The following is a 27,917-nucleotide window of genomic DNA, read 5'->3' on the forward strand; positions in this document are numbered from 1 at the left end:
TATGTTGTAGATAGGAAAACCTGCCTCACTTTTGCTTGTTTACATGCAGTTAGCTGAATATCCTTCACTATGAAAGTAGAAAAAAAATTCCATGGAGGAGTGGTTTACTCTAAAAATTAAAAACATTTTAATAGGCCATAATCATTATCAGAATATACTCTCAATAACTCAAATTTGTACAGAATTACCTTGCGAAATATTGGGGACACATGACCTCATTACCATCTTCATGATCTAATTTGGCTTATAAAAATCAGTTTGAATAAATCTAGATAAAATTACATTAATCAACAGCAACACAGCAGGCAAACGTTTTCTCATCATTGGTTTCTATCATTTCAATTTTATGTTTGGCAGTAACTCTGCTCTCCTATCTTTCTGGGTGATATTTTTCATATTTTTCATGGTTATTTTTTCCTCTATCTATTTTTGAACATTAGGATTTATTAGAGTTCTGATCTAAGCCCTAGAATCCTCCAGCTCTTCCTCCTACTTTTCTTAGACATTCTCACATAATCTCAAGATTTCAAATATCATATATAGGCACATGATTCTAGTCTAGCCCTGTCTTTTCAGCTCTGACTACATATATTGGGAGGCCCACAAATTTCCTCTCCTTGAAATAATCACAGGCATCTGTGGATCTCACTGTTTCCAAACCCAAATGCACCACCTTAATCCACTAATCTACTCAAACTCTTACATTCCTTAAGGCACCTCTGTACATTCAGTTGCACAAATCTAAACTCAGGGATAGTTTTTGAGTCTTCCCATAGCTAATCATATGACATATTCTGGTTTTACTCTCTTCTTAGTATTTTCTGAACTTCTCCATTTTTCACCACCTTCACTATCACCACTGTCAAGGAAGAATTGCACCAAAGTTAAATAGGAGAGGAAGACTTTATTCAAGGCTTTTGCAACGGAACAAAGGCTAGAACTCATTCTGAGCTCAACTCTGCTGAAACAAAGATTTTTCGGAGATGAGGTGAGAGGGATTATAGGCCATCAAGTTTGCTAATTGGCTTTACCCAAAGAAATAGTAAAACTTCTAATAAATGTTTTCTTTATAATAGGAGATAGGTTTACAACTTGGAGAAAGCTGTTTTCAAGCAGAGGGGAACATTCATGCTATCTTGGTCCCTCCTTTAGTTCAGGCACTGGCACCTCTCACCTAGATTTCTGCAGTATGTTCCTAACTTGTCTCCTGCCATCAGTTTTGTAAACTTCCAGTGTCCATACTTAAACTCCCATGATATTTCCAAAGTGAAAAATCTATCATCTGTCATCATACATAAAAACCCTTTTAGGTCTTAGTGTCACCCCTTGCCCTTAGCATAAAATCCAATCTCCTAATGCCCTCTGTAAAGGAACTTCAGGATCTGCTCTCATTTGCATTATGTTTTGCCACTTTCTCTTCAATGCTACCTCCTCGTGCAGAAATCTCAGGTCTTACAGACATCAGGCTCTCCCTCACACCATTCATTATCTTGGAGAAACACAATTCCTACAACACCCCCTCTGTCCCTTTACCAGCATCTGCTCTTCAATAGGATTCCAGATTAGCCCAACCTTCTCTGATACCCAAGTTCAAGATAGTTTTCCTCCAATAATCATCCATTACGTGTGGAGATTCTCACATTTTGATATTCATTGTGCCGGTATAACTTCCTATATAATGGATTTTCCTCCCTACTAAATTTGAAACTCCATTAGATCAGGGGACATGTTGTCTTCTTTTAGCACTACACCTGCAGAATGTAGGACACTACTTAGTACAGAGCAGATTCATATGTGAATCACGTCATATAGGAAAGAACATAAGGAGAGGCTTTATTTTGTAAGATATCTTGCCCTAAAAGCACACAAGGTTTCTAATATATTGAGCTTAGGGTATTACATGAATTTATTTCTTTATCGTTTTTCTTCCAACTGTTGTAACTCCTTGTGACAGATAAATCTTACTATAAATTGCTAGATCACTACTCTGAAATATTCAATTTAATACTTGCTAGTGTAAATATTAATTGATCTGCTTGTTTGCCAAAGTCCTTCACTGTGCCTTTTCATTCCTGGCCATATAAGGGATACAGATCCTAAACCCTTTGTATTTGCTGCAGTGATCCTTGTGCTTCTGACAGAGAGTTAGGATTTTCCCTGAGCCTATATTGCTGATTTTTCCACGTCAGAATGGTCTAGTTTTGTCTTTTTCACTTCCTTTCAAAAGTTCTTCTAGATGAGCCCAACTCCCTTTACTCTCATAAAGCTTTCTTTACACTTTAGCCCCTATTGATTTAATAAAACAAAAACTTCTGCTGAAAAGCTGTCTAAAGGACAGTTTACTCACTCCTTTTGGATTTTTACATGTCAAGTTCACTAGGCTCTATCTCTATCCATTGTTAAGTAGTGTACTTGAGCAGTTTGATCTTTAAGTTCTTTACTTAAATTTAAATTTAGTGTTATTTCTTTAATTTTATAAGTTACTGTATAAAAATCTAGGCAGAGAAAATTAAAGTTTAAAACACTCTACATTATAGTATCCAAAACTTCTTATATAAGAGTTCTTTTAATAAATGCTTTTTGAAATTTCAATCTGGGAAAGATTTTTACCAAATATCTTAATATGCTCTTACTTATCAGAAAATAGAATTTCATTAAAATATGTACATTTTCACCCTGCTTTGGTTGCTGGGAAGTTCTATGTAAAAATTAATGTTCAATAACTAATCTGAATTGCTTAGTATATAATTTTTAAAAATTAAAAAGATCTTTTTTATTACAGTTTTTCTTAATCTAGTTTTTCCATTGTCAAAATTTTCTTATCACCAATGATGTAGTGTATTTTAGAGTGAGAGAAGGTATAGGCATCAAGTATATTTTTGCAACAATTAGAACTTCTGTGATTTAAGCCTAAATCTCTCTCCTCTTCCATTGATTTATAGAGTAGAACCTTGGTATTCATAAATGCAAATTTTCCACCTCATAACATTGACAAAAAAACAAAAGTTCTGTATCTTTAGTAGTCGTTTACAATGCAACCAAGGCATGAATTTAAGTGGTGTATTGTGATATATGTGACTGACTTGCTAGGTAGTGAACCTAGCCTTCCATCCATTATTTAAACAGAGTTTTCTACTCATTGATGCATTTACAGTGAAGAAATAGCAAGTAGAGAAGTTCTAAGGAGAAAATGTTTTTGGAGGTGAATGTTAGTGAAGTGAGCAGTAATGGAAGTCTGAAACTAAAAGGGAGGCCTGGTCTTTTATGATGTATAAACCATCATAAGACATTTGGCTTTTACTTTGAGTAGAATGAGTAGCCACTGGAGGGGTTTGAAGCCAGAAGAATCATGATATGACATATTTTAAATGAGTCTTTCTGAATGCTGTATTGAAAATAGTCTGAGAAGTGGTACAGGAGGAAGCAGGAACTTAAAAACCATTGCTATTATTACAGTGAAAAATGGTGGAGACAGAGACCAGGATTTTAGAAATGCGGAGGTTGATTGTTGTTGATTGTGCATATATGGTGAGAGGTAAAACTAACTAAATTTGCTAAAAGATTGAATATTGAGAATGAGAGAAACAGAAGTCAGGGACAACTCAAGGTTTGGCTTCAGAATGGGGAAGATGGACTTACTATTTATATTGATATGGAGGAGACTGAATTGAGCAGTCTGGAGATGGTAAAAGAGCAGAAATTAATTTTAACTATGACTGGACTAAAAGTCAGTTGAAAAGCCAAGTAAAGATGTCAGTTCGACTAGAAATTATCTCATATACATAACTTTGTATTATAATTTTACAACCTTCTAAACTTACAGTGAAGTTTTATGTATTACTTGGTGACCATTTTTTTTTTTTCCTCAAGGAATTGGCTTAAGGTCTGGTTTCCTTCAACTTTCAGACTTCATCCCCCAACAAATCTCCTCTTTTCTGACATACTTGTTCTCTTGAGTATCACCTTTTTAGTAATGCCACTACTAACCACCCGACTTAAAACTGTGACTCTGTTTCCAACTCTCATATAAACTCTTTCCATTTTTCCTTTACTTTTTTCCATAACATTACCTTCACTGTCTGATATATTACATATTTGCTTGTTTGTTTAGTCTCCCTATTAGACAGTAAATTCAATGAAGGCAACAGTTCTAATGTTCTTTTTTTTTCCCATGATGTATTCCCCCACACTTAGAACAGTGCCTGGCTAGTAAATATGCTATAAATATTTATTGAGTCAATAAAGAAACGGTGTTAACCATATATGTGCTTTAGGAAAAGAGACCTGTGCAGAAAATTTTGGGGCAGTGGGGTTGTTTCAGATACAGCACTTGAATCCAACCAATTATAATGTAGCTACAGAATAAATAGGGTAACTCCTATATTTCAAAAATAGTATTTTAGTAGATAATTACTCAGACGATGGGCATTTGGAAGAATGTTCTGAGGCTAAAGTACTCAGATGATTCTTTCTCTTTGTAGGTTTAGAGGTGTTTGTGGTAGGCATCTGGCTACCAAGTATGTCTCTGCTTTTCCTGCCCTAAATTGTCATCACTGAAAAAGTCCTATTTCATTTATGTTGAAAATTGAACATGTATACATATTGTTGAATTATTAGTCCCTGGTTAAAAAAAATGTACTTACATCTTTTCCTACTAAAGACAGTATGTGTGTAGTAATGGGTAAGGTAGCAGAAAAAGAAGCCAAATGCAACACCTTTTTAAACATGCTTTCTAATATTCTAAAAATTACCTTTGTACTGTGAAAGCACCATAACCGAGATAGTCCTTTTATATTCATATTTTTAATCAGTGAGTAATTTCTAACCTATATTTATTTTTTTAGAAATGTGAGCATGTATTTCTAATATATTCTAATATATAAGTTGTATAGGCTATATAGCACTCTCTACACATCTAAACCTTGGCTGAAATCCTATGTAAATATGAGCAAACATATAATAGAAGCATTTCCTTGAGTGTAAAGTCATCAGCTATGTAATAGTCATGCACTTGTAAGAAACAGAGCTTTTAGAAAAAGTCAGCCTTCAAACATGTCTCCTCATTTCTGATGCTAAGACCATTTTAAAGGAGAGCACAATTTCTGGAGCTAGACTCCTATGCTTGAATCAGACTTTGCCACATACTAACTGTTGTCATTGAGCAAGTTACTGAATATTTCTGTGTTTTGCTTACTTATTTTTAAAATGGACATACTCACATCACAGGGTTATTATGGGGCTTATAGGAGTTAATATTTATAAGGAATGATGTATCATTAAGTGATAAAAAATATCTGTCATCATCATAATCATTACCACCACCACCACTATCACTGTTGTCATCATTATTTGTTGAGTGGATTCATACTTATGACATCTCTGCTATTTTTGCAGCTTGGCAACATTCACCTTCCTAATTAGTTCTCTTCAGATTTTTCAGAACTGTTTCTGGGGAGAGCCAGTCTGATTGGCCAAGCTAAATAAATTTCCTCCTATGTACAAAGTCCGTTACATGGGATCCTTTCATGAGTTTCTAGTTAATTTATAGATGGGTAGCTCTTGAGCCACGTGCCTACTCTGGTCCAGTTTCAAACTGCAGCTCAGAAGAAAAGAAGTGCTATGTTGTCAGGGCTGTTATTATACCAGATGCCTAAATCCATTTGCTTGCAATTATATAGTCATGAATGTAGCATTAGATTCGTGTTGTTCTTTGAAATGATGATGTTACTAAAATTTCCTAAAATAATATAAAATGGTGTTGCAAGGAAAAAGGATTTCATTTTCAAATATAGTTTCTAAAAATATGCATAACTCGCTTGCTTCTGTTTGCTCTTATTTTTGTAAGAGGCACCAAGAGTGCCGGGGTCTTAGGGTCACCATCCCTGAGATGAATCTTGGCCCTTTTTATTAGTGACTGTATGAAATTTAGTAATATGTGTATTTCTCTGAGATACTGATTCCTTATATTTCAACTCAGAAAATACCTACCTTGTAATATTATAATTAGAAATAATGCATATAAAGGATCTTGTATAGTGGTAAAAACAAAGTAGATGCCTAACACATGGTCTGTTCTATTAAAATATAGTGTTTATAAAGAACAGTAACTTCTAATCATAAGGGATTCATATTGTACAGTGAATTAAATGTAAGTTATCTAAGGTAAAGGCAAACCAGAATAGATTTAAAAACAGTTTATGTTTTAATTTGCATGGAGGGAATACAGAACAAGGCACAAGGAGTAGGAATAAACAGAAGTATGTGGGTGGAAGGAAGGAAGGAATGAAGGAAGGAAGGAAGGAAGGAAGGAAGGAAGGAAGGAAGGAAGGAAGGAAGGAAAGAGAGAGCAAAGGGAGGGAGGGAGAAAGAAAGAGAGAAGAGAGATTTGGGTTGGGGCAGGAAGACCCTCTATTTACCAAGAGTGATAGTGTGCAATGAACTGAACAATATGACTAATGCAATCTTCAGCTGCCGAATTCCAACAACAACAACAACAACAACAACAACAACAAAGGGTCCTATGTGTACTAGATAAAAAAGAGTAAATATTTATTTTTATGATTTTGGGATGGTAAAGGATGTTCTAAATGTGATACCAAAGACAGAAACAAAGGAAAAGGCAGGCAAACTTTACTGCCAAGAATACAAAATAAAAAAAGTAAACCCAAACAAACAAAACACAAAATAAAGACAAACATCCATTTTAGTGGATAATAATCATAAATTATATAAGAAAATGTTTATATATTAATAGAAATAGATTTTCACAAATTAATAAAAAGAAATGACTCCTCACCCCACTTTCCACCCCAGCCAACAGAAAACTAGGCATTACAAGGTATTCACAAAGAATACCTGTACATTTATAATAAGTATGTAAATTATTGTCCCATCTCATCAGAGATTACACAAATGCAAATGAAAACAACAATGAAATATCACATTCTGATAACATTTGAAAAAGAAATAAAAAGATTGTTAATATCCATTGTCAGAAAGTTTTTATGGAAAATTGATACTCAAACACTTTGTGGAGATATCAATTAGGGTAAGCTGTCTGAAGGGAAATTGGGAAGTAAGCATTGAAAACCTTTATAAAAGTGCATTCTCTTTGTCTTCTAGAATGTTTGCCCCAGATACATTTGAAGAACTGCAGAAAGATATTCACCACTCAGTATACAAAGACACACATACACACACACACACACACACACAATACCTACCTATCTACATACATATCTACATAAATATAAAATAACATGTAAATAAATGATACCAGATCTCTATCATGAAATAAGAGTTTTAAAATGTGATGAATCTGTATTATACAGACACTGATATACTTTATAATGTTAAAAAATAATAAACAAAACAGTATACATAATATGATCTCATTTTGCAATGTAATTTGTAGAAATAATGACACGTATATATGTAGCCTACAAGAATAGTCATAAAATATTGCTTTCAAAATCTTTGGTATATGAAACAATATTTTATAAAAACAAAGGTATTCTGTATGAAAGTCCAGAGGGAAAAAGAAGCCTACCATACTACTGAGAGTTTGTGCATAATTTTATAGACCAAAATGTTGGAAATAAACATAAGGAAAAAATAGCTATCTATAATTTTACTATCTAGAATGAGCCATGGTTGTTAATCCATTTGATTTTCTTAATCTTTAAAAAGTTACATTAATAGAAAGTATATATACTCTTACTGAATATTTCATGAAGCATACATTATTAAAGCCCACTGTAAGAAGAAATTTATGGTTTTTATCTTTTGATAGAGGCTACTAATTCTTGACTCAAACTGGTTAAATATTCTTTCATTTCCAAATAGTAGCACTATCTCTAGACTAAGTGTGATGCCCTGAAGTTCAGATACAAACTAGTAAGCCAATGGGATTGATGTCAAAGTGATAGAATTGCAGAATAGATTTTAGTGACAATTTTTCAGGCTAGTTCTAATTGACAGAGTAGAATTTCACCACTGCGGTTCTACTGCTGATGATTATTGTTAAAAATGATTGAAAACAAAAGAGTCAGCCAAGCCTTCCAGAGATCACTGGCTCCGTAAACTGGTTAGCTTCCATGAGGGTCAGTCTGAGCCAAAATGTCCACTGGTCCTTAGCTAAAATGTCAGTGTAAGGAAGGGTTTCTCTATCCTTGTACAGTTGACATTTTGGACCAGACAATTTTTTGTTGTAGTAGCTGCCCTGTGCATTGTAGAATGTTTAGCAGCATCTCTGGTCTCTACCCAGTAGATGCCAGTGAAGCGACATCGTTGTCTGAGGAAATGTTGTTGTCTCGCGATGAAGAGAAGAAAGACGCCGACACACATACGGAGTGGGTTTAAGAGCGGAAAGTTTAATAGGCAAAAGAAAGAAGAGAGAGCTTCCTCATGCAGAGAAAGGAGGTGACCAAATGTGTTTCCGGGTTTGGGGTGAGATGAGATCGATTTTATAGAGGGGCTTGAGAAGACGGTGTTTGATTTACATGGGCCCAGGGTATTGGTTTGACCAGGTGTGCTATTTACATAGCCCACAAACCTTTTATTATGTAGATAAGGTTTTACCTGGCTGGTGCCATGACACCTGCACATGTGGCTACAAAGAAAGGGAAGAAGGAATCGCTATGTTCAATGACAAGGAAAGGGAAGAAGGAATCGCCATGTTGGATGTACCTAGCTTCCAGGTACAGCTGCTGCCATTTACCTATGCAAGCTTCCAGCTTGCTTATCTATGCTTGCAGCTTGATTTTTCAGGCTGCTTTCTATCAGAAATGATTTGGGGATTGCTTTTTATTAAAAGAAAATTCTACCAAGAACTGTCTCACCCTCACTAACTGCCTGAATAATTTCTTACTACTCTACCAGTAGCGCACACCTCCCACATCAGTCGTGAGTAACTAAAATCTTCCAAGAGATTGCCAAGTTAACAATGAGGTTGTGATTGCGGAATAGGGGAGAGGTAAAACCAACCACAGGAACAGCCATTCTTTCTTGGGAAAGATCGTTCTTTTCTACTGAGTCCTTCCTAATTTTGAGGTTAAAATATTCTTTTTAATAAAAGAAGAGTGATAGTGGATGGTAAGTTTTTTGTGGTAAATTTTTTTCTTCCTTTTTTTATTTTTTGTTTTAAATGTGTATGTTTTATTGCCCTTACTTGTTAAAATAAAATAATTTGCAAACGTATGTTTATTCTGCTACTTAAAAAAAAAAAATTCACAGGCCTATGAAAGTCCATGCTTAAGAACCTTCGGCAAAAACCATGGTCTCTCGTGTTTTACTTCGAAAATGTTTCCAATTACTATAGATGTGACTTGTCTGAGAGTCGTTTGTGTTGAGTCTGCAGTAAAACTGGAATATATCTTTCTGAAAGATTCCTCCAAACACCCTAGAGTTTTACCTTTGAAAGCTTAACTAATTGAAGCCTTACTTTTAATTTCCTTTTGTGCTCATCTATAGACACAGTTTCATCTATATCCTGTCTCAGTACTATGTTAGGCTCATGTGTCAGCTGCTGCCTCTTGAGCAGAGGGTCTTATTTCTAGTGCCTGAATGGAATTTTACTTGAAGAAGCCTTGTCTACTGCTAAGTGCCTTTCTAATCAAGATGTTTCCCTCTCCAAATTCACATTCAGAAGACAAGAAGAATTACGTTTTGTTTATTTAATGTTGGTGTGTGTTCTGACCATATGGATTTAGCTTGCACACACTGATTGTATTGTTAGTGCTGCTGATGTAGGATAGGTGTTACCATCAACCCTGTGTTTTGATTGTTGCAGCAACAAAGGGGTATTTTATATGTTTTGAATCTCAGGGAGTAATTGTGCCATATTTTAACATAAATATTCATGTAAAATAATTATTATGGACTGCATAAAAACGGATTGAATTACTTGCATTCCATATAGAAGGAAGATTCATTTAATTGAGATCTGACAATGTAATACAGAAGTATATTTCAAAACAATTAAGCCTCGTGATTTTGTTTGGAGAACTATGAATGCTGTAGGCACTGTAATCAGAAGAATAAATACAAAAAATGATCTGGCAGTTTTTAGCACTTAAAACTTAGATTCTTTGAGAATTTCTTGAACTGTCAGAATAACATGCCAACATTGTGACTCTCTGGTGACATTCTCCCATACTGTCTTTCATTTATTTTTTTCTTGATTATAAAAGAAAAATAAATCAAAAAAGAAACTAGAAACAATAACACTATGCTACAAATAAGGGAAAATATTCAGAATCCTGCACATTAACTTATTATACAGAAAGATGTAATCTATTACAGATGCATGTGAACTGTACTTGAAGAATTTCTGTGGTCCAAGTGATTGAATGAAAGCTGGTTAAATTATACCAACAAACACCAATTCTCTTTCTACCTCATTGCCTTCTCAATTGTGTCATGTGTCCTCCTCCTATCACTTTATCCATCTTCTCTTCCTCATTTATTTTCCTTAGTGAATCATTTCTCACTAACATGAGCATTTTATTAATAATCCTGAATGAAAATATATTGTTTCAAAATGAATATATTATTTCATTCTTCTTCTGGTGTTCTCCTATCCTATAAGATCTCAAGGTTGTTATATATCACCTTAAATTAAAATATATATATATATAAATACATAGATGATAAATATATAACATTGAAACATGCCATTGGAACTTCTATTTTACAAATTGTCCTGAACACTTTTATTTTTAAATTTTTAATTCATAATTCACTTAGGGATTTATTAAATGAATCTTTAGCTGAAGGAGGCTTAGAGAAAATAGAAAAATTCAGTGTGTATACAGGTAAAATATTTTCAATTCGTCAAGGTGAGTCTTTTTTCTAAGAATTTTTTTTCTAATTCCAAAAATTCTCTTTTTAAAAAAACATTTAGTTAGGAAACATCTATTTTAGGTACTGCCTACATTTTTGTAAGTAATTTAGAATTTTAGAAATCATCTTCAATTTCTGGTAGATTTCAAGGTATTACAGATTGCATGAAGTTCCAAAGCGAATATCATTGTAATGGAAGACCCATTCTTTTTTTTTAATTTTTAACTTTTGTGGGTACATAGTAGGTGTATATATTTATGGAGTACATGAATTGTTTTGATAAGGCATGCAACAGAATAGTCAAATATTTTGTGGTGCTTTACGTACTCTTCTGTAGCATTCTGATGGGCCATACTTTCAGAGCCTGTAGAACTACATTTTGAAAATTTGGTCTCTTCTGAAAACTCACTCTCATTTTTTTTCTTTTTCTTTTTCTTTTTTTCTTTTTTTTTTTTTTTTTGAGACAGAGTTTCATTCTTGTTGCACAAGCTGGAGTACAATGGTGTGATCTTTTCTCACCGCAACCTCCACCTCCTGGGTTCAAGCGATTCTCCTGCCTCAGCATCCTGAGTAGCTGTGATTACAGGCATACACCATGCCTGGCTAATTTTGTATTTTTAGTAGAGACAGTGTTTCTCCATGTTGTTTTGGCTGGTCTCGAACTCCCAACCTCACGTAATCCACCTGCTCGGCCTCCCAAAGTGCTGGGATTACAGGCATGAGTCACCGTACCCAGCCAACTCACTATCATTTCTAATGTAAATCTCTTGGAGAAGTGAATGCTCAGAAAGCCATAATAAGTAAACCCTGGCCTCTGTAGGACTTGGCTACCTATACTTATATTTGGGACACAATATCCTGTTTGTGTACCTGGTTGATCAGTCATGGATATATGATGGTTTCCACAATGTATAGGATGGGTCATAACTAGCGTAGAAGAACGAGCCAGACCTTAGTTGGCTCTTTACCAAGACCATATCACTCTGCATCTGTCTGTCTTTCAAAACCTTTAATATCTTGTCTAATACTTTTATATATAGTCCAGGCTTATGCTAGCTGATCATAGATAGTTAAGAGAAATTTTATTTTTTCACAAGCAAGATATTAGGTAGAAAGTGTGTGGAGGTCCTTTGACCCTCAAGTGAAACCAAGGGGGTTGTGGCAATGATAATTAGGAAGAAATACTCAAGTGGGAGGTGAATCTATAGATTAGCATAGGCTGCTTGATCCTATTGCCTTAGCCCTGTGGAGTTTGTCTTAGCAAGAATATTTTATTGAGATATCAGGATCCATTTAAACATCCTAAATTACAGGTTGCATGTTATTTAATGATGTTATTCTAGTATTAAGATTGGGTAGAGCTTTAATTGACAAGCTATGTGGTTATCCAAAACTAGATGGGTTTTTATAGCATCTCAGTTTATAAGCTATTACTAATGTTTAAATTTGCTTTGGTGAGTATCTATGATTGCAGGATAATGTTTTCTTGTTTACTTAGGCACTCACTTCTTTTCACTCCCCACTAAGAAGATCTCTAGTAAAGAGGGAAAAAAAAAATAATAGTTTTAGACTTTCCTTTAGGGAAGGGGCTCTTTTTCTTCAGGAAAATATGCTGCACTGTGTTGGAAGATGAGACTCTGGTAGATGGATATATATATATGACAATACTTAAAAAGTGTGCTTAGAAAACATGCAGTATTGGCTGGGCATGGTGGCTCACGCCTGTAATCCCAGCACTTTGGGAGGCCGAGGTAGGTGGATCACGAAGTCAGGAGTTCGAGACCAGCCTGGCCAATGTGGTGAAACCCCATCTCTACTATAAATACAAGAAAAATTAGCCGGACGTGGTGGTGCGTGCCTGTAGTCCCAGCTACTCAGGAGACTGAGGCAGGAGAATCGCTTGAACCTGGGAGGCGGAGGTTGCAGTGAGCCGAGATCACGCTACTGCACTCTAGCCAGGGCAACAGAGTGAGATGCTGTCTCAAAAATAAATAAATAAATAAATAAAATAAGAAAAGAAAAGAAAAAGAAAGTATGCAGTATTTTGCTGCAGGAGAGCACACAGGAAAGATGAGAAAAGGACAGATAGGGGCCCACCTAAGAAGGTAGGATGCCAATGACTGAAAATGATAGCCACCACGAAATAAATTATTCTGTATCTGCTGACATACATACGAAGATTCAGGTGCATATTTTGCATGTTTTTTATTTTTAGTTTTGAAGTAATTTTATATTACAGGAAGCTGAAAAAAGTACAGAGAGATCCTGTAGGCTTTTCACCTAGTTTCCCCTAATGTTAACAACTTGTATACCCGGGGTTCATTTGTCAAAATGAAGAAATGGCCATTGGTATTATACTACTAATTAAACCACAGATTTTATTCAAATTTCATTAACTTTCCCACCTATATTCTTTTTCTGTTCTAGGATTCAATCTAGGATCCAACGTTTTATTTAGCTGTTACATCTCCTAGTCCCCTCTAGAGTATGGTATTTCCTGAATCTTCCCTTATGTTTCATGATCTTGATATTTTTGAAGAATACAGATGAGGCATTTTATAGAATCTCATGTAATTTGAATTCATCTTATGTTTTCCTCATTATTTTAAGATTATGCATTTTTGGAGGAAATATCACAAAACTAACATGTCCTTCTCAGTCCATCATATCAGGAGGTTCAAGATGTTAATAGATCTCATTTTTGGTGATGTTGGTTTTTATCATTTGGTGTTGGTTGATGGCTTTTTCCACTGAAAAAACTACGTTACTTTTTTCTTTGGAATTAATAAGTATCTTGGGTGAAGGGCCTTCTTTTATTTTTATTTTTATTTTTTGCCAGAGTTTTGCTGTGTTGCCCAGGCTGGAGTGCAATAGCAAGATCTTGGCCCACTGCAACCTCAGCCTCCCAGGTTCAAGCGATTCTCCTGCCTCAGCCTCCAGAGTAGCTGGGATTACAGGCACCTGCCACCATGCCCAGCTAATTTTTTATAGTTTTAGTAGAGATGGGGTTTCACCATGTTGGACAGACTGATCTCGAAGTCCTGACTTCAAGTGATCTGCCTGCCGCAGCCTCCCAAAATGCTGGGATTATAGGCATGAGCCACTGCACCCAGCTAAAGTGCAGTGCTTTAAGACTATTCAATTTTATTCCTTCTCAAATGTTTACCTATGAATTTTAATCTTCATCAATGAACCTTGCCAAAGAATAATTACTGTGGTGTTTGCCTAACCCATGATTTCCACTTTCCTCACTTCTTCTATATTTATTAATTGGAGTTTTAAGGAAGAGTTGTCCCTTCTCCCACATTTAGTTATTCATTCAATTATTTATTTATATCACTATGAACTCATGGATATTTATTGTAGTCTATGGAGTTTAACCTTATTTCATTGACTGAATTGTTCAACCTTTGGTATTGAACGTTTGAAAGTTTTTTTTTGTTTTTTTTTGGTATCGAAAGTTGTTTCCTTTTTTTAAAAATTTACTTTTTTCCTATTTTGTGATAATTATTATAGATGGGGTCTTGCTATGTTGGCCAGTCTGGTCTTGACCTCCTGGCTTCAAGGAGTTCTCCTGCCTTAGCCCCTGAAAGTACTGGAATTACAGCCGTGAGCCACCATGCCTGGATATCCTGTTTCTTTTTAACAGGTCCTTCTTGTTTTAGGAATTACTTACTTTTTGCCACCATAGGATGATTCATACTCAACTAATTTGTCAACTCTTCTAGCTGAATTCTACTTGCCAATGTCAGGTAGCATCTACCCAAGGCAAGCAAACACTTACATCATATCTCTTTCAGAAGACACTTACTGCCCTAGACCTCAGGTTCTTTAGTTGACTTATGACTTCTGACCAAGAAAGCCTTAAATTTCTCCTTGTCTTGACAGGATTCTTTCTGAGTACAGGCCCCTGACTTCCATTTTCTTAAAGGATCTATTTTAGAGAACTTCCCATTGTAAATTCTTTCTCTGCCCCTTTGTGATGTAAATCTTGTCCCAGTTTCTTCTCAGTTTAACAACAAGAGAATATCTTTCTTAAGCATCTGTGAACTATCTCTATGAAATGCAGTTATCAAGAAAGGTAAAACCTCTATTTCCTACTCTCTATGGGAGGGTAGAAGCCTATTCAGTAAGTACCATTTAGCAAACACAGATGGTCTAATGATACTGACCATCTCTACTAATGTCCTCCAGTACTCTTCTACTAGCTCACCCCAGTGCTTAAAACTTTCTTCCCTTTGTTTCAGCAGAGTTGAGTTCCATCTCTCCCTCCATTCCAGCAGTATTGAATAAAATTCTCCTTGGCTGTTTAACTCAGTCAGTGAAATTATTATTTGACAACTATGATTGGCTTTAAGAAAAGTCATGGACTTGTAGAGTTTTGGCTTTGGTTGTTGATGTAAATGTGGAAGCAATGCTTTTTTTACCCACATTCTACATCTTTACGTAAAAATCAGAGATATTGCAATGTTAAGTCATTTTACTTTGTAAAATTCTCATGTTATCCCTCAACATTTTCACAAACCTTCACATATACACAAATGACATATAAAGTGATTTTGAAGAATGTTACAATGTTGGGTAACTATAATGGAGTAAGAAGGGAATAGTTATTCAAGATCACTCTCAAATGAACACAGTAGATCAAGATCAGAAATGCAGAGAAGAAAGGTGGCCTATGGGAATATAAGTCCTCAGAAATTTATGAAGTTCTTGAGTAAACTTGAGACTCTCAAAGAATGTATGAGAAGAAGCTTGACTGTTTTATTTAAATTTCAGAATATGGAAACTTCTGCTAACTTTGGGTCTTAGGTCATAAACTAAACTCCTGACTTCAAGTGATCTGAAACATGAATGATTACCCAGTAGTGGAGTCAGAAAGAAATAATAATAGTATGTTACTCAAATTGATATAAACTATTTTATTTTACCTTTTTAAAAACCTAATAAGTGGGCAATAGATTATATATTATGTGAAATATAACTGCTTATTTTTCTTTGTGCATTACATAATCTATATTCAATTTATAATAATATAATGAGAATACATTTTATATTTTCTTTGCCATGAGTGTGTGACTACAGGTGTTGCATCTGGTTTTCAATGGAAGGAGCTATAAATAGCATATTTATATGGATCGTTAGTCTTGGTACTATATTAAATCATAATAATATGGACACATGTAAGCATAATTTTTGGACAAGCAAATGCCATGCTAGGAATTCTATATAATATTCCTCAGGATTGCTATTTTATCAAGAAAATTGTTGTTAGAAAGATAGAATGAAATTTTCAAATTTCCATAAACAATTTGGAGGGACACTGGTAATTATATTCAATTACACATTTAATACATATATAGTAATAAAATTATATTCATTGCAAAAATATGATTAAAAGAAAATACACATAAAACTAGGAGATATATAATTCTCAGATCCTACTTTAGTTGTTATACTATTCATATAATTTGTCATTATAAAATTCATATAGTAAGATTTAACTTTTAAAAAGTCACTAGAATTGGTTTTCAAATTGTATTCCATGCATCTATTTATCTTACCCACCAAAATGTTCTAAATATGTCTTTTTCTGCACAGGGATCTTTTAAACTGTTTGAGAGCAGAAATGGTGCCATCCAACTCTACAGTAGACATCAGTAAATGCTGGTTGATGATGTTGTGGATGACTCATTGTCAGTATTATGACCAAATATAATTGTACTATGCTATAATACAATAATAGGATGAAGGTATCCTGATAGAAGCAGGAAAGCTTATTTATAACTTGAAGAGCCTCATTATCTGACTGAGTAGTCTGTCTCTTTTTTGATAGATTTTCTTTTCCATCTTTGTGGTCAGATTAGCTCACCTTCTGTCTACTTCCAATTTACCGTAAACCGGGGCATGGAATTCAGGTAACTAAACTTACTTAAATTGTGAGCAAAGTATAAGTTACTAGACACTGAATAGCATCTTAAAGGCATTCTCGTGAATAAAATAGGTAGACTTTTAGAGAGTGTTGTTTGATTTCCTCACAACCTTTATAATATTTATTTATTGAACTGTTTTAGAATTTCTATATTGTCAGTTTTGGCAGCATCAAAAGACAAAAAGTATATCAGCCTTCTGGAATGAGGAACCAAAGAAAACACAATGCAATTAAATAAATTAAATTTAGTGTAAATCTTTGCAATATTTATATTTAAAAATAAAAATGCAGGACAGTTTTGATATGGCTTAGTTATAGTTTATTTTTGTAATGGGCATTTCAGTTGAATGTAAATGTGAGTAAATAATTTACATGAATTTTACAAAATTTCTATTACAATTTTGGTCTTTGTAGAGTGCAAACATAGTGTCCTGAACAAAGACCATTATTGTTTTCTTGACTGGTCAGAATTCATCTAGAATTTGCAGTTCTGTCTGGAAGTCATTTTATGAAAGAGACAATGATATACTGAGATACACCCAAAGGAAAACCTTGATTCTGATGTTCTGGATAAGAAGTTCTAGAAGTGTCTGGAATTGAGGAGTTCTACAGAAAAGGAATAGGTGAAGGAATTAATGAGAAAATGGGAAGATGACTGTTAATAGTATCTGATGATTATTTTTCACATAACTGCAAGGTCATCTTGTAAAAAATAGATTACATGTACTCCTTTTGGTTCCAGAGGTCTGAATTCAGGTTATCATGTAGACATAGAGAGGAAAGATAAAGATTTTCTAGTAACTAACTCTGCCTAAAAATGGAATTCAGTGCCTCCGAAGGAAGTACATGCCTGTTGTTGGAAGACAAAAGTAAGGTATCAAGTGGACAAAGGGTTGACAGTTCAAGTAGAATCTCCGCACCTGATGAGGTCATTGAGGTCCTGGGGCTGGTCCTCACTTTGTTGGGAATAGAAACTCTTTATTGTTGATGCCCCTAAACAAATCAACCAGGCTTTTAAAGATTGACTCTTGCTAAACAAATTTTCCAACATTTCAATGTATAATTATATATATAATTTTAGAGGAAAGATTGTAAAGGCTTGATCTTCACCTTCTGGATAAAATACATATTGCAAGAAATATATGGCCATGCTAGGATCACATCTGTCAAAAAGATAAGGATATTCGCGTCAGGTTTTTTGATAACCGCTCACATCAGCACCTTGTTTTAGGGGCTCCATACAGATCACCACCTTTGAAACCACTTTTCTTTTCAGAGAAAGGTTTATGCTACAGCCACACTTAAGTGTAAATTTCAGTCATTATGATACATGCCAAGATCATGTATGAAATTTATGAGAGGTCATGGGTCTCGTTTATTATGTTTTAATTTTTATTGGTAAAATGTGCATGGACTGCTTTATTTCTCAGTCCCAGAGAATCCAGCATTGGACTTTCAGGAAAGTCCAAAAAGTGGTGAAATCATCATTGGTCACAAATGTTATAGATGGAATGATATTTTGGAATAAGATATTATATGATCTGTAAGCTCTCTCATGCCTCTACAAAAAAAATTGTCTAAAATTTTATTTGTGTTTCATTTTTTTATTGTGAAAAATTAAATGCACAGAAATGTTTAATCACTAGTACAATGCACACTCATATTCCCATTACCTAGAAATAACAGTTTAACCATAGTTCCAGAGCCATATTTCGGTTTTTCTTAAGCTACTTCAAAGTAATTTGAAACATCATAGCATTTTATACCTAAATATTTCAGCAGGAATATTCCAAAATAATGAACATTCTCTTATATAACCACAATATGATCACGACACTGAAGAAAATTAACAATCACTTCTTAATTTTTCTTAATACCCAGTTTATGTACAGATTCCTTCATCCATCTCCCAAATGCCCTTTACAACCTTTATTTATTTCTAGAACAAGGACAGAAACTGGATTCACAGATAAAATATAACTATTTCTTACGCAAAAGAAAGAAAACATTGGAGAGGATCTTCATTTATAGGAGACTTGCAAATATTCCCTATAGAACTCATTTCTGTGATTGTGACAAATGGATATTAACAGCTATTTCATCATATTATTATTGAAGTGGGATAATTTTTTCAAAAGTGCTCAATAGAGGGACTAGCATACTAGAAGTGTGAACAAATGTCAATCACTATCGTTATTATATTTAAGACATAGATAATCAAATATACCTGATAATTTACTCTGCTTTGACCCAGTCCCTGAAGCCTATAAAGTTTTATAATAAAATGAGACAGTTTTATAACTGTGAATGTAACCCACTGGGTGCTAAGAGTGTTTTTTTTTTGTTTGGTTTTGGTTTTTTTTTTTTTTTTTTTTTGATGGATGAGGAAACTGAGCTAATTAAAGCTAATATATATTTTAAGTCTGATTTAGAGGTCTATATATAAAAATGTAGAAATGTATATCACTTCTTAAAGTCCAACTCCAATTCCTAAATGTTAACTTTAAAATATTACAGAAAATTGCTTTTAATGAATTCTCAGGAATATATTTGAGATCATAATTTAGTATGCTTAAGATATCAATGCATAAATCTTGCTTAAATAAATTTGTTCTCAAAATTTTAATTAAGTTGAATTTTTGCCAAAAGCACTTTATATTTTCTAAAATTCCATCAAAGTGCTCTATGCTATTTATATTTTTGATGTATTAAAAATACATCTATTTCCCAAATGCCTCTAGGCTTATTTTAAGAAAACATATACATGTCACTATTAAGTTTGAGATACTCTGAAGGTAAGAACATGAGTTATCATTTGAGAACTGTTTCTCTAATGTGTATATATACCATGTGTATATTTTTAAAGTTTATCAAACATTTTATTTTTATTGTTGAGTTCTAGCTACCCATTCATATGAGTGATATGAATTAATTAGAAATTCCCTAATATTTATAAAATTAAAAAATTCGTAACTGTGGATTATTTATTCACAAAATAATATTTATATGTTTCATCCAGTTTCATGGATAGAGAAATTAACAAAGTTATATGATTTACCTAAGAATTTAATTTCCATGATAAAAGTTATAGTTAAGGAAAGCAAAAAAAAAAATGTGGAAAGGGAAAGCTACTAATGAAGACACAGGGACTGAAACATCAAATCTGTCACTAACCAGCTGGATAGTTCTTTTAAGTCATTTCCCCTTTCTGGGACAATTTTCTTATCTGCAAAATAAGTGACTTGGATTCTGGGGCTTCTGAGAATAAGATAATTATAATGGTGCTATATTTCTATGGCATTTATTGCTTATGGAAAGCAATTACTCAAAATATTTCATATTGTTCTTGCCTAGGCTCTGTGAGGTAGACTACATGAATATTTTAGTTATGCTTTTCAATATTGTGGAAAGTCTTGGAGGCCAAGATGATACATTTATATACATTGTTTATATATGCACCATTTACTGAATCCCGGATACATTCCAGGTACAATTGTTTATAGACATAACTTATTCTCACACAACCCCTACAAATGTATTATCATTTAATATATGAAACTGGAGTTTAACATTGTTAATTGCTGGATAGCTAATACTTGGCAAAAGTGGAATTTGAATGGTGGTCTGCATGACAACAATTTCTGCATTTTCCCTATTATATCACTTTTTCTCTTTCTTTTCCTTTTGTCTCTTTTAAGGGGTAATTATAGTCATTTAAATTTTTTAAGCAGATAAATAATGTAAGCATATCAATATTTTATGTAGTAGTAATGAGCAGAGAACAATTAATAAGGAGATATGAAGATGAAAATGATCAATTGTGCTATTAATACAGTCTTGGAGGAATAATAAGGACAAGAGTTTGAAAAGTACTAGGAAAAATGCGTAAGAGAAATGAACCTAAGATCTGTGTAGAGGTAAAAGCTTGGCATTTGTGTAAATGTGGGTAACAATGAAAATACAAGATCAGTGATATAAAATTTTGAGCTCAAAAGTCTGTGTTTTTCTTAGCTCTTGAGTATTTCTGTTAACAATCACAAACAAACGTTTATCATGCAATATGTTCCTACTTTAAGAGAACTTATTTTCTAGGGGAAGGAGACAAAAAAAATCTAAAAAGTACAAATGAAAAATTATGTGTAATGTCTTAAATGTTATTCTGAAAGACATTGTTTTCAGCAACATCTCTAGCAAGTGAGATCGGATAGTTGTGTTCACAAGATTAGACTGCAAGAGAGAACAATATGAACGTCTAGGGGGAAGAACTGATAACATGTTCTAAAAATTTTGAGAGAATAATTACACACACCTGAAGGATGGAGAAAGGGGCATGTACTATATGAGTTTGGCCTGAAAATATGATTAAATTTGGACCAACAAATTGGGGGAAGGGAAGATGAGCAAAAATAATTAATGGGCAATATCTAAAGATATTTACCTGCAGCAACAAATATCTTAGCTTAGCTTGAGGGTACAGTGTGTTAAAGGAAATAAGATGGGATGAGATTGAAAAGCTGATAGGAACAAAGGTTATGATGATCCCTGTGATGTAGTAATTCTACTCCTAGATATAGACTCAAGAGAAATACACACATATGTGCACCTAAAGAAAAGTCCAAGAATACTCTATTGATCATAGCCAAAAATGGAATAGTTTTCAAAATATTGTTTATAGAAAAAATGAATAAATGTATAGAAATATATATATATGTGTTTGTGGAGTGGAATAATATCTGTATAGAGCAATGAGAATAAACAAAATATAACTACATGCAACAGAATAGATACATTTCAATCATTTAAGTGCTGAATACAAAAAGCCAGACACAAGAATTCATGTGCTATGATTCCAATTTTATAATATTGAAACATGGGCAAATCTACAGTTTTGGAAATCAAGTTAGTGACTACTCTTAGCAGATAGTGACTAGCAGAAGATAGAAGGAGGCTTCAGGGTGCCTGTAATCTTTTTGTTTCTTGATTTGGCTGTAGGTACATGAATTTGCTGTGTTTGTGAAAATTGTTCCAACTGTACATTTATGATTTAGGCATTTTATATGAATTTTCTATTTTAATCAAACAAATGTAATGGTGATGTTTGAGGAATTGATACCCTTTATTTGATAAGGTGATGTAAAGATAAGGAGGTTAGATGAGGGATTGCACAATTTCATCATATTCAGAAAGATTGAATCAAACAGTAGCAAAACAAGAAAATTTAAAACAAAGGAGAATATTAGGACCAGAAGACAGCAGGAATGGTAATACTAATACATAGAGGGAAATGGGTGTGATAGAGGATAAAATGAACAACTAGCAGAGTAGAGTAAAGAAAAGGGAATAATTTTCTAAAATATAAAATTTCAAGACTGGAAGGCAGGAAGTATCACGGAGAAATATGAAAATCAAGAGGATAAATGGTTTGCCTGAGTATGTTTTTCATCATTCTATGATCAGGTATTCCTAACAGCAGTGAATGTACTGATCACAGTATTGGAAAGGAGAACAGGACTGAAGAGGTTGTTTGGAAGTAATCTTCATAGCAGTGATGGTTGACGTCATGAAAGTAGCTGATATATATGTACACTATAGAAGGAGAATATCTGGCTAATTAACACATGCATTACCTCACACAGTTATCTTATTTTGTGGTGAGAACACTTTACATTCACTCAGCATTTTTCAATAATAAATTTATTATTCACTGTAGTCACCATGTTATATAATAGATCTCTTGAACTTATTCCTCCTCTCTAAATGAAATTTTTGTATCCTCTGATCAACATCTTCTCAACCCCTCTCCCTCACTACCCCAGCCCCTGGTAACCCCTACTCTATTCTCTCCTTTTGTGACATCGTTTTTAGATTTTGCATATAAGTGAGGTCATGTGGTATTCATCATTCAGTGTCTGGTTATTTCACTTAACATAATTTCCTCCAGATTCCATGATGTCACACATGACAGAATTTCATTCTTTTTTATGGCTGAATAGTATTCCATTGTGTATTCCACAATGTGTATACACTTCAGAACATAATGTGGTACATAGTAAGTACTTACAATTTTATTTCCCAATGTAAACAAGAAAAGAAAGAAAGTAGATGAGTGCACTAAGGGAGAAGATAATGAAGAAAGTTAAAAGGGTTGGCACAGATTCTTGGGGAGATGCACATTTGGCAGATAAAGGGAGACGGAGGACTCTGAGAAGGGGCAGTTGCGTGTAAGGGGAAGGAAAAACCAAGAGAGTGGATCATGAGGCCAGGAGTTCGAGACCAGTCTGTCCAATATGGTGAAACCCCATCTCTACTAAAAATACAAAAATTAGCTGGGCACGGTAGTGGGTGCCTGTAGTCCCAGCTACTTGGGAGGCTGAGGCGGGAGAATTGCTTGAACCTGGGAGATGGAGGTTGCAGTGAGCTGAGATCACGCCTCTGCACTCCAGCCTGGGTGAAAGAGTAAGACTCTGCCTCGAAACAAAACAAAACAAAAAACAAAAATAAGAAAGTGTCTCAGGGATCGCTTGGTCAGTACTTTCAGGAGTTATAAACAAAGTAAGGGTAACAAAGACAGAAAAACAATAAAAATCTGTGTTCCCTGGTCACTGGAAAGTTTTATAGCAGGTGTTGGCAAATTGTAGTAAACAGGTCAAATTTGGCCTGCTGCCTGCTTTTGTACATGAGCTAAGAGTGGGCTTTACATTTTTAAGTGGTTGAAAAAAATCAGAATAGATGTAATCAGATATGATCAGAATAATATTTGTGGCATGTGAAAATTATGTAAAATTCAAATTTCAATGTCTATACTAAGGTGTTATTGGAACAGGGCCACACTGATTTGTTTACATAATATTCATGACTGCTCTTGCAATATAACAGAGTAACAACTCTGCCAGTTTAGTAACAGAGTGATGTGGTGTGAGTTGCAAAGCATATATCACTATCTTGTCTTTTACAGAAAAATTCTGCTGACCTCTCTTTTACAGTTAAAATAGTAAATGAAATCTATGCTTAAAAATGCCTAATAGTCTATTGAGATAACACAGCTTTTCCTTGAAAAATATTGGATAATATTATAAATAGAGTTCTGAGATTCACTGCAGATAGTAAAGAACTGAATCTATTTGTGTATGTAATGGTTGACAGTTAGCATCACTTTACTTTAAAAGTGTGTTCTTACATATCACTTGATGTCCAAAACAGCCTGTCAGGTAAAGATCATGGTATAGAGTTTAAAGATTTGGAAACTTAAGTTCTAATGTGACTATTCTTTGGAGAACAATTGCATTCAAAGGTAGAAAGTGATAGAGAAATATCGTCATGGAGAATGTGTGTATATTGGCATATTGTGGGCAATATTATTCATGGTTGTTGGCTTAGTGATAGAACAAAAACTCAAGAGCTATATTTTCTGATCTACATCCTGATTCTACCATTGACTGACACTATAATCTTGATCAATCACTTAATGTTTCAGAGAGATCCAATTCCCTCACTTACAAAATTGGGATAATAATAATTCCTCATAGGGCTGCTGTGAAGATTGAAGTTTAAATGTGTTCATGATTTCTAGAAGAGTGTCTGTCATATATGTGTTAGCTGTTTTTCTTGTGATTGGTAACACATTCCAAGATCAACAGATACACAATATAATCTTATTCAGATAGCAGTGAATCAAAAAGCCTTTGACAGTTATTTGCATCAGAGTTCTGCTCTATAGAGCTAAGCAGAAGCCTAAACATATAGCCACCAGGCGATATGCATCAGAGATATTCTACTTACCTAATTTTTCTTAAGCTTTGTGCCTCAGTTTCTTTGTTTAATCTGCACAAAATAATTCAATAAAGAAGTTTTCACCTAGACTTTCTAAATATCAAGTATTCTCTTAAGTCTTCTTTTGGAATTTTCAGGGTGGTTGAAATCGATCTATGACATATAATAAATCATAGAAGCACTTAAAACCTTCTGCAAAGGTGTTAGTAACTTAATGTTTTGTTGCTGCTGTTGTTCCCCCTGAGAAAAAGGACCAGAGTTCTCTAGAACTTTTAATTTTGCAAACTATTGCCCAACTTTTGGACCTTATCTTGTCAGAGGTAAATGTCTGTTGTTGTAATTCACCATTCAAGTTGAGATGTTATTAAGGAGATGAACTGCAACCAATAAGCTCCCTGTCCACAACAGGGTCATTCTCAATCTTATCCAATAATTGACTCTGTTCCCTGCATGGCAGGTGGATAGCAGGTGCAATTACTATCATTTTGTGGCTAGGGAAACTTAGACAGGAGGGTTAAGTAACTTCTTCAAGGTCATATTGGAAATCGGTGGCATTCCAAGAAACAGAACTTGGAGTACACTTAACCAGTTCAGCTCTTGAATAGGTTTAACTTTATTATGAGAACAGTAAATAATTTTCTATAATATAGTGTATATTCAGTGTATATTCAGCACTGTTTGTTAGATCTAGCATCACAGATTTATGATCTCTGAGATACAGCATGTAAAGAGAAGCCCCAGTTGAACCTATCTGGAGCTATTGTAATTTGAACATTTAAACACTTTTTATAAGAATGGAGAGAATGATAATGACTGGTAGTCAGGATGGAGAAAACCCATTTCTGTTTTTGAGCTAGTTTAATGGGTTGGTGGCTTATAATTTACTTAACGTGGTTGCATATTACTTTTCATTTCAGAAGTAGTGAGCTGTGTCTTCATTTACGTGCTTTGCCATATGCCAGCAGTAGTAAAAGTTGCTACTCTCTTACAACCTCACATAGGACACATTTCCTGAGAAAAGAAACTACAAACTACTTTCAGAGGCTAAGAAATAGCACTATGTCAGTTAAAAACTTTGTCTTGTACAGCTTAATTTGATTCTTCATAGAAAAAATACAAACAAAATTAAAAAATGTATTGGACATATGAAAATATTTTGATAATTTTATTGAATAAGAAATAGCTACCATTTATGGAACATTAAATATGTGTCAAGCATTATGCTAAGATATTTTTAGAAAATTCAAATCAAAAGTATCATTTGTTTCTTTATTATGTTAAAGTCGAGGCATGACTAATTCATCCTGTAATTGTACGTATACACGTAGGTAGACATAGTCTCATTTCAAGTTAAATTATGTCATACATACATCTTTTTATATGCACTTTTCTAGCAAAGGTGGTGTATTACACTAAGTTGGTGTTAATTTAAAATTTGAAATGCATTGGAAATTTGCAAAGTCCCACATTTATTTTATACAATGGATTTAAGTATATTGGACACTAAGTTCTACAGTGTTATTCTAAATGTAACTTTAAAGTTCTAGAGCAAATTATTATAATTTAATAGATTTTTATATGAAATATTAAGCCTGGAAAGTTTTAATTGAATGACTTTAACTATATTGTGCGTCTGATTTTAAATGAACAAGTTTTATGAATATCCTATAATATCTACTTATTCCTAAAATGCTTTTGACATAGTGGAATGATTTTAATTCTAATTATCACATGTTTTAGGCTAAGATGACTCAACTGCCTGAGGCAGAAAAAGAAAAGATTGCTGAGCAAGTTGCTGATTTCAAGAAAGTAAAGAGTAAGCTGGATGCTGAGATTGAGATATGGGATGATACAAGCAACGACATCATTGTTCTGGCCAAGAACATGTGTATGATCATGATGGAAATGACAGACTTCACCAGGTAATTATGTGGAAAACAATGTGTAATACTCAATGGCTAAAAATATTAGTCATATTAGTGAAACCTCAAGGTTCTCTGAGTGTCAAGTGCCAAAAATCAAGTGGTTAGAGGAAAGGCAAATATAGTATTAGAAAGTTGTAGGTGTACAATTCTAGAGGTTTTGATCAATAAATAAATGTGGCAAAGTTTCTCATAAACTTGTGGAATTGGTTTAGGCACCACTTATACTCCCTCACCTTCCGCTTCCCCAGGCATTTGCTCTGTGTATCATATTAGCATTGACTTCGACAAAGAATTTGGTAAACCAAGTGATTAGCTGGTATTGAAACTATCTGAATGGTTGAGTTTCATAGCCATATAATTTTAGTTATAGTGATTTATATCATAATCTGGATAGTGGTATGTTTTGCTTCTGAGATCAGAACTAGATATATTTGAAAGTACAATCACTTAATGATAGCCATGAAAAAATGTGCATTGTGGGCACATTCCAGAAGTAATAAAAATGTTTGTTATTGTTTTAAAATGTCATTTTATAGAGCTAGTCAAAAAGCAATAAAATATGTAGTGCTGCCCTACTAGTTACTAATGTACACAAACTATAACAACTAAAATAATTCAATCATGGTGTAGTTATAAAAGCCACAGAACAGAAGGATACACTGAAACAGACCTAGTACACTTAGAAAATTTTTCATTTGTATTACCATGTAGTATTCATTTATATGGTACCATGTACCATTGGTACATTCACTTATACCCCAAAACAACTTTCAGGGGGAGCAATAAAATAACTGTTAATTTTAAAATCATAATTAATGGAGAAAATGTACATAAATCTTTCAGTGATATTAAAATTGAGAAAGACTTTATGAAAATTACATACAAAATAACTTATAAAGAAAGGATTGTTAAATTGAACTTCAAAAAATGTGCATCAATAGAATGTACTAAGCAGTATTGAAATGTAAATGGATAACTGGATAAACAAAAATGTGATTCCATTTATATGTAAAGAATACTTGCAGACATAAAAAATTAATATTGTAGTGGAAGAATGGACAAAGAATATGATTGTATTATTAACCAGTTTCTCCTCATAAAAGTTATGGCAGATAAGTATTTGAAAAACATTTAAAATAAAATAGTTAAAATAAGACATATTTTAAATCTATCAAATTTGCCAAAACATTTAAAATAGGCTTGGTACAGAGTATGGTGGTGAAAATCTAAATGGCATAAGACTTACAGTAATTTGGGAATATGCATAAACTAAAAATCTTTATAAATTTTTCATATGTGCATCATCCGTATCCATATCTGTACTATACTCCGGGGAACCTATCCAAAGGAAATAATATAAAGTGATAAACTTTTTATTTTAATTTGTGATGGAGTCTTGCTATGTTACCCAGACCAGAATGTAGTGGCGTGATCTCGGCTCACCTCAA

The 27,917-nt window shown here is 33.7% G+C and overlaps 1 protein-coding gene across 4 annotated transcripts in view; it reads left to right on the top strand.

The window, feature by feature from the left end:
- The window catches only part of CTNNA3 (catenin alpha 3), a 1,846,283-nt gene that overhangs the window by 1,668,531 nt on the left and 149,835 nt on the right, over positions 1-27,917 (top strand). For all 4 annotated transcript variants that reach the window (XM_077946706.1, XM_077946707.1, XM_028827066.2 and 1 more), the window contains one exon: positions 26,285-26,466. In XM_077946706.1, coding sequence (XP_077802832.1) covers positions 26,285-26,466 — 182 coding nt within the window. The remainder of the gene's footprint in view (positions 1-26,284; positions 26,467-27,917) is intronic.

This window comes from Macaca mulatta, chromosome 9, assembly GCF_049350105.2.
Source record: "Macaca mulatta isolate MMU2019108-1 chromosome 9, T2T-MMU8v2.0, whole genome shotgun sequence".
NCBI classification, from domain to species: domain Eukaryota; kingdom Metazoa; phylum Chordata; class Mammalia; order Primates; family Cercopithecidae; genus Macaca; species Macaca mulatta.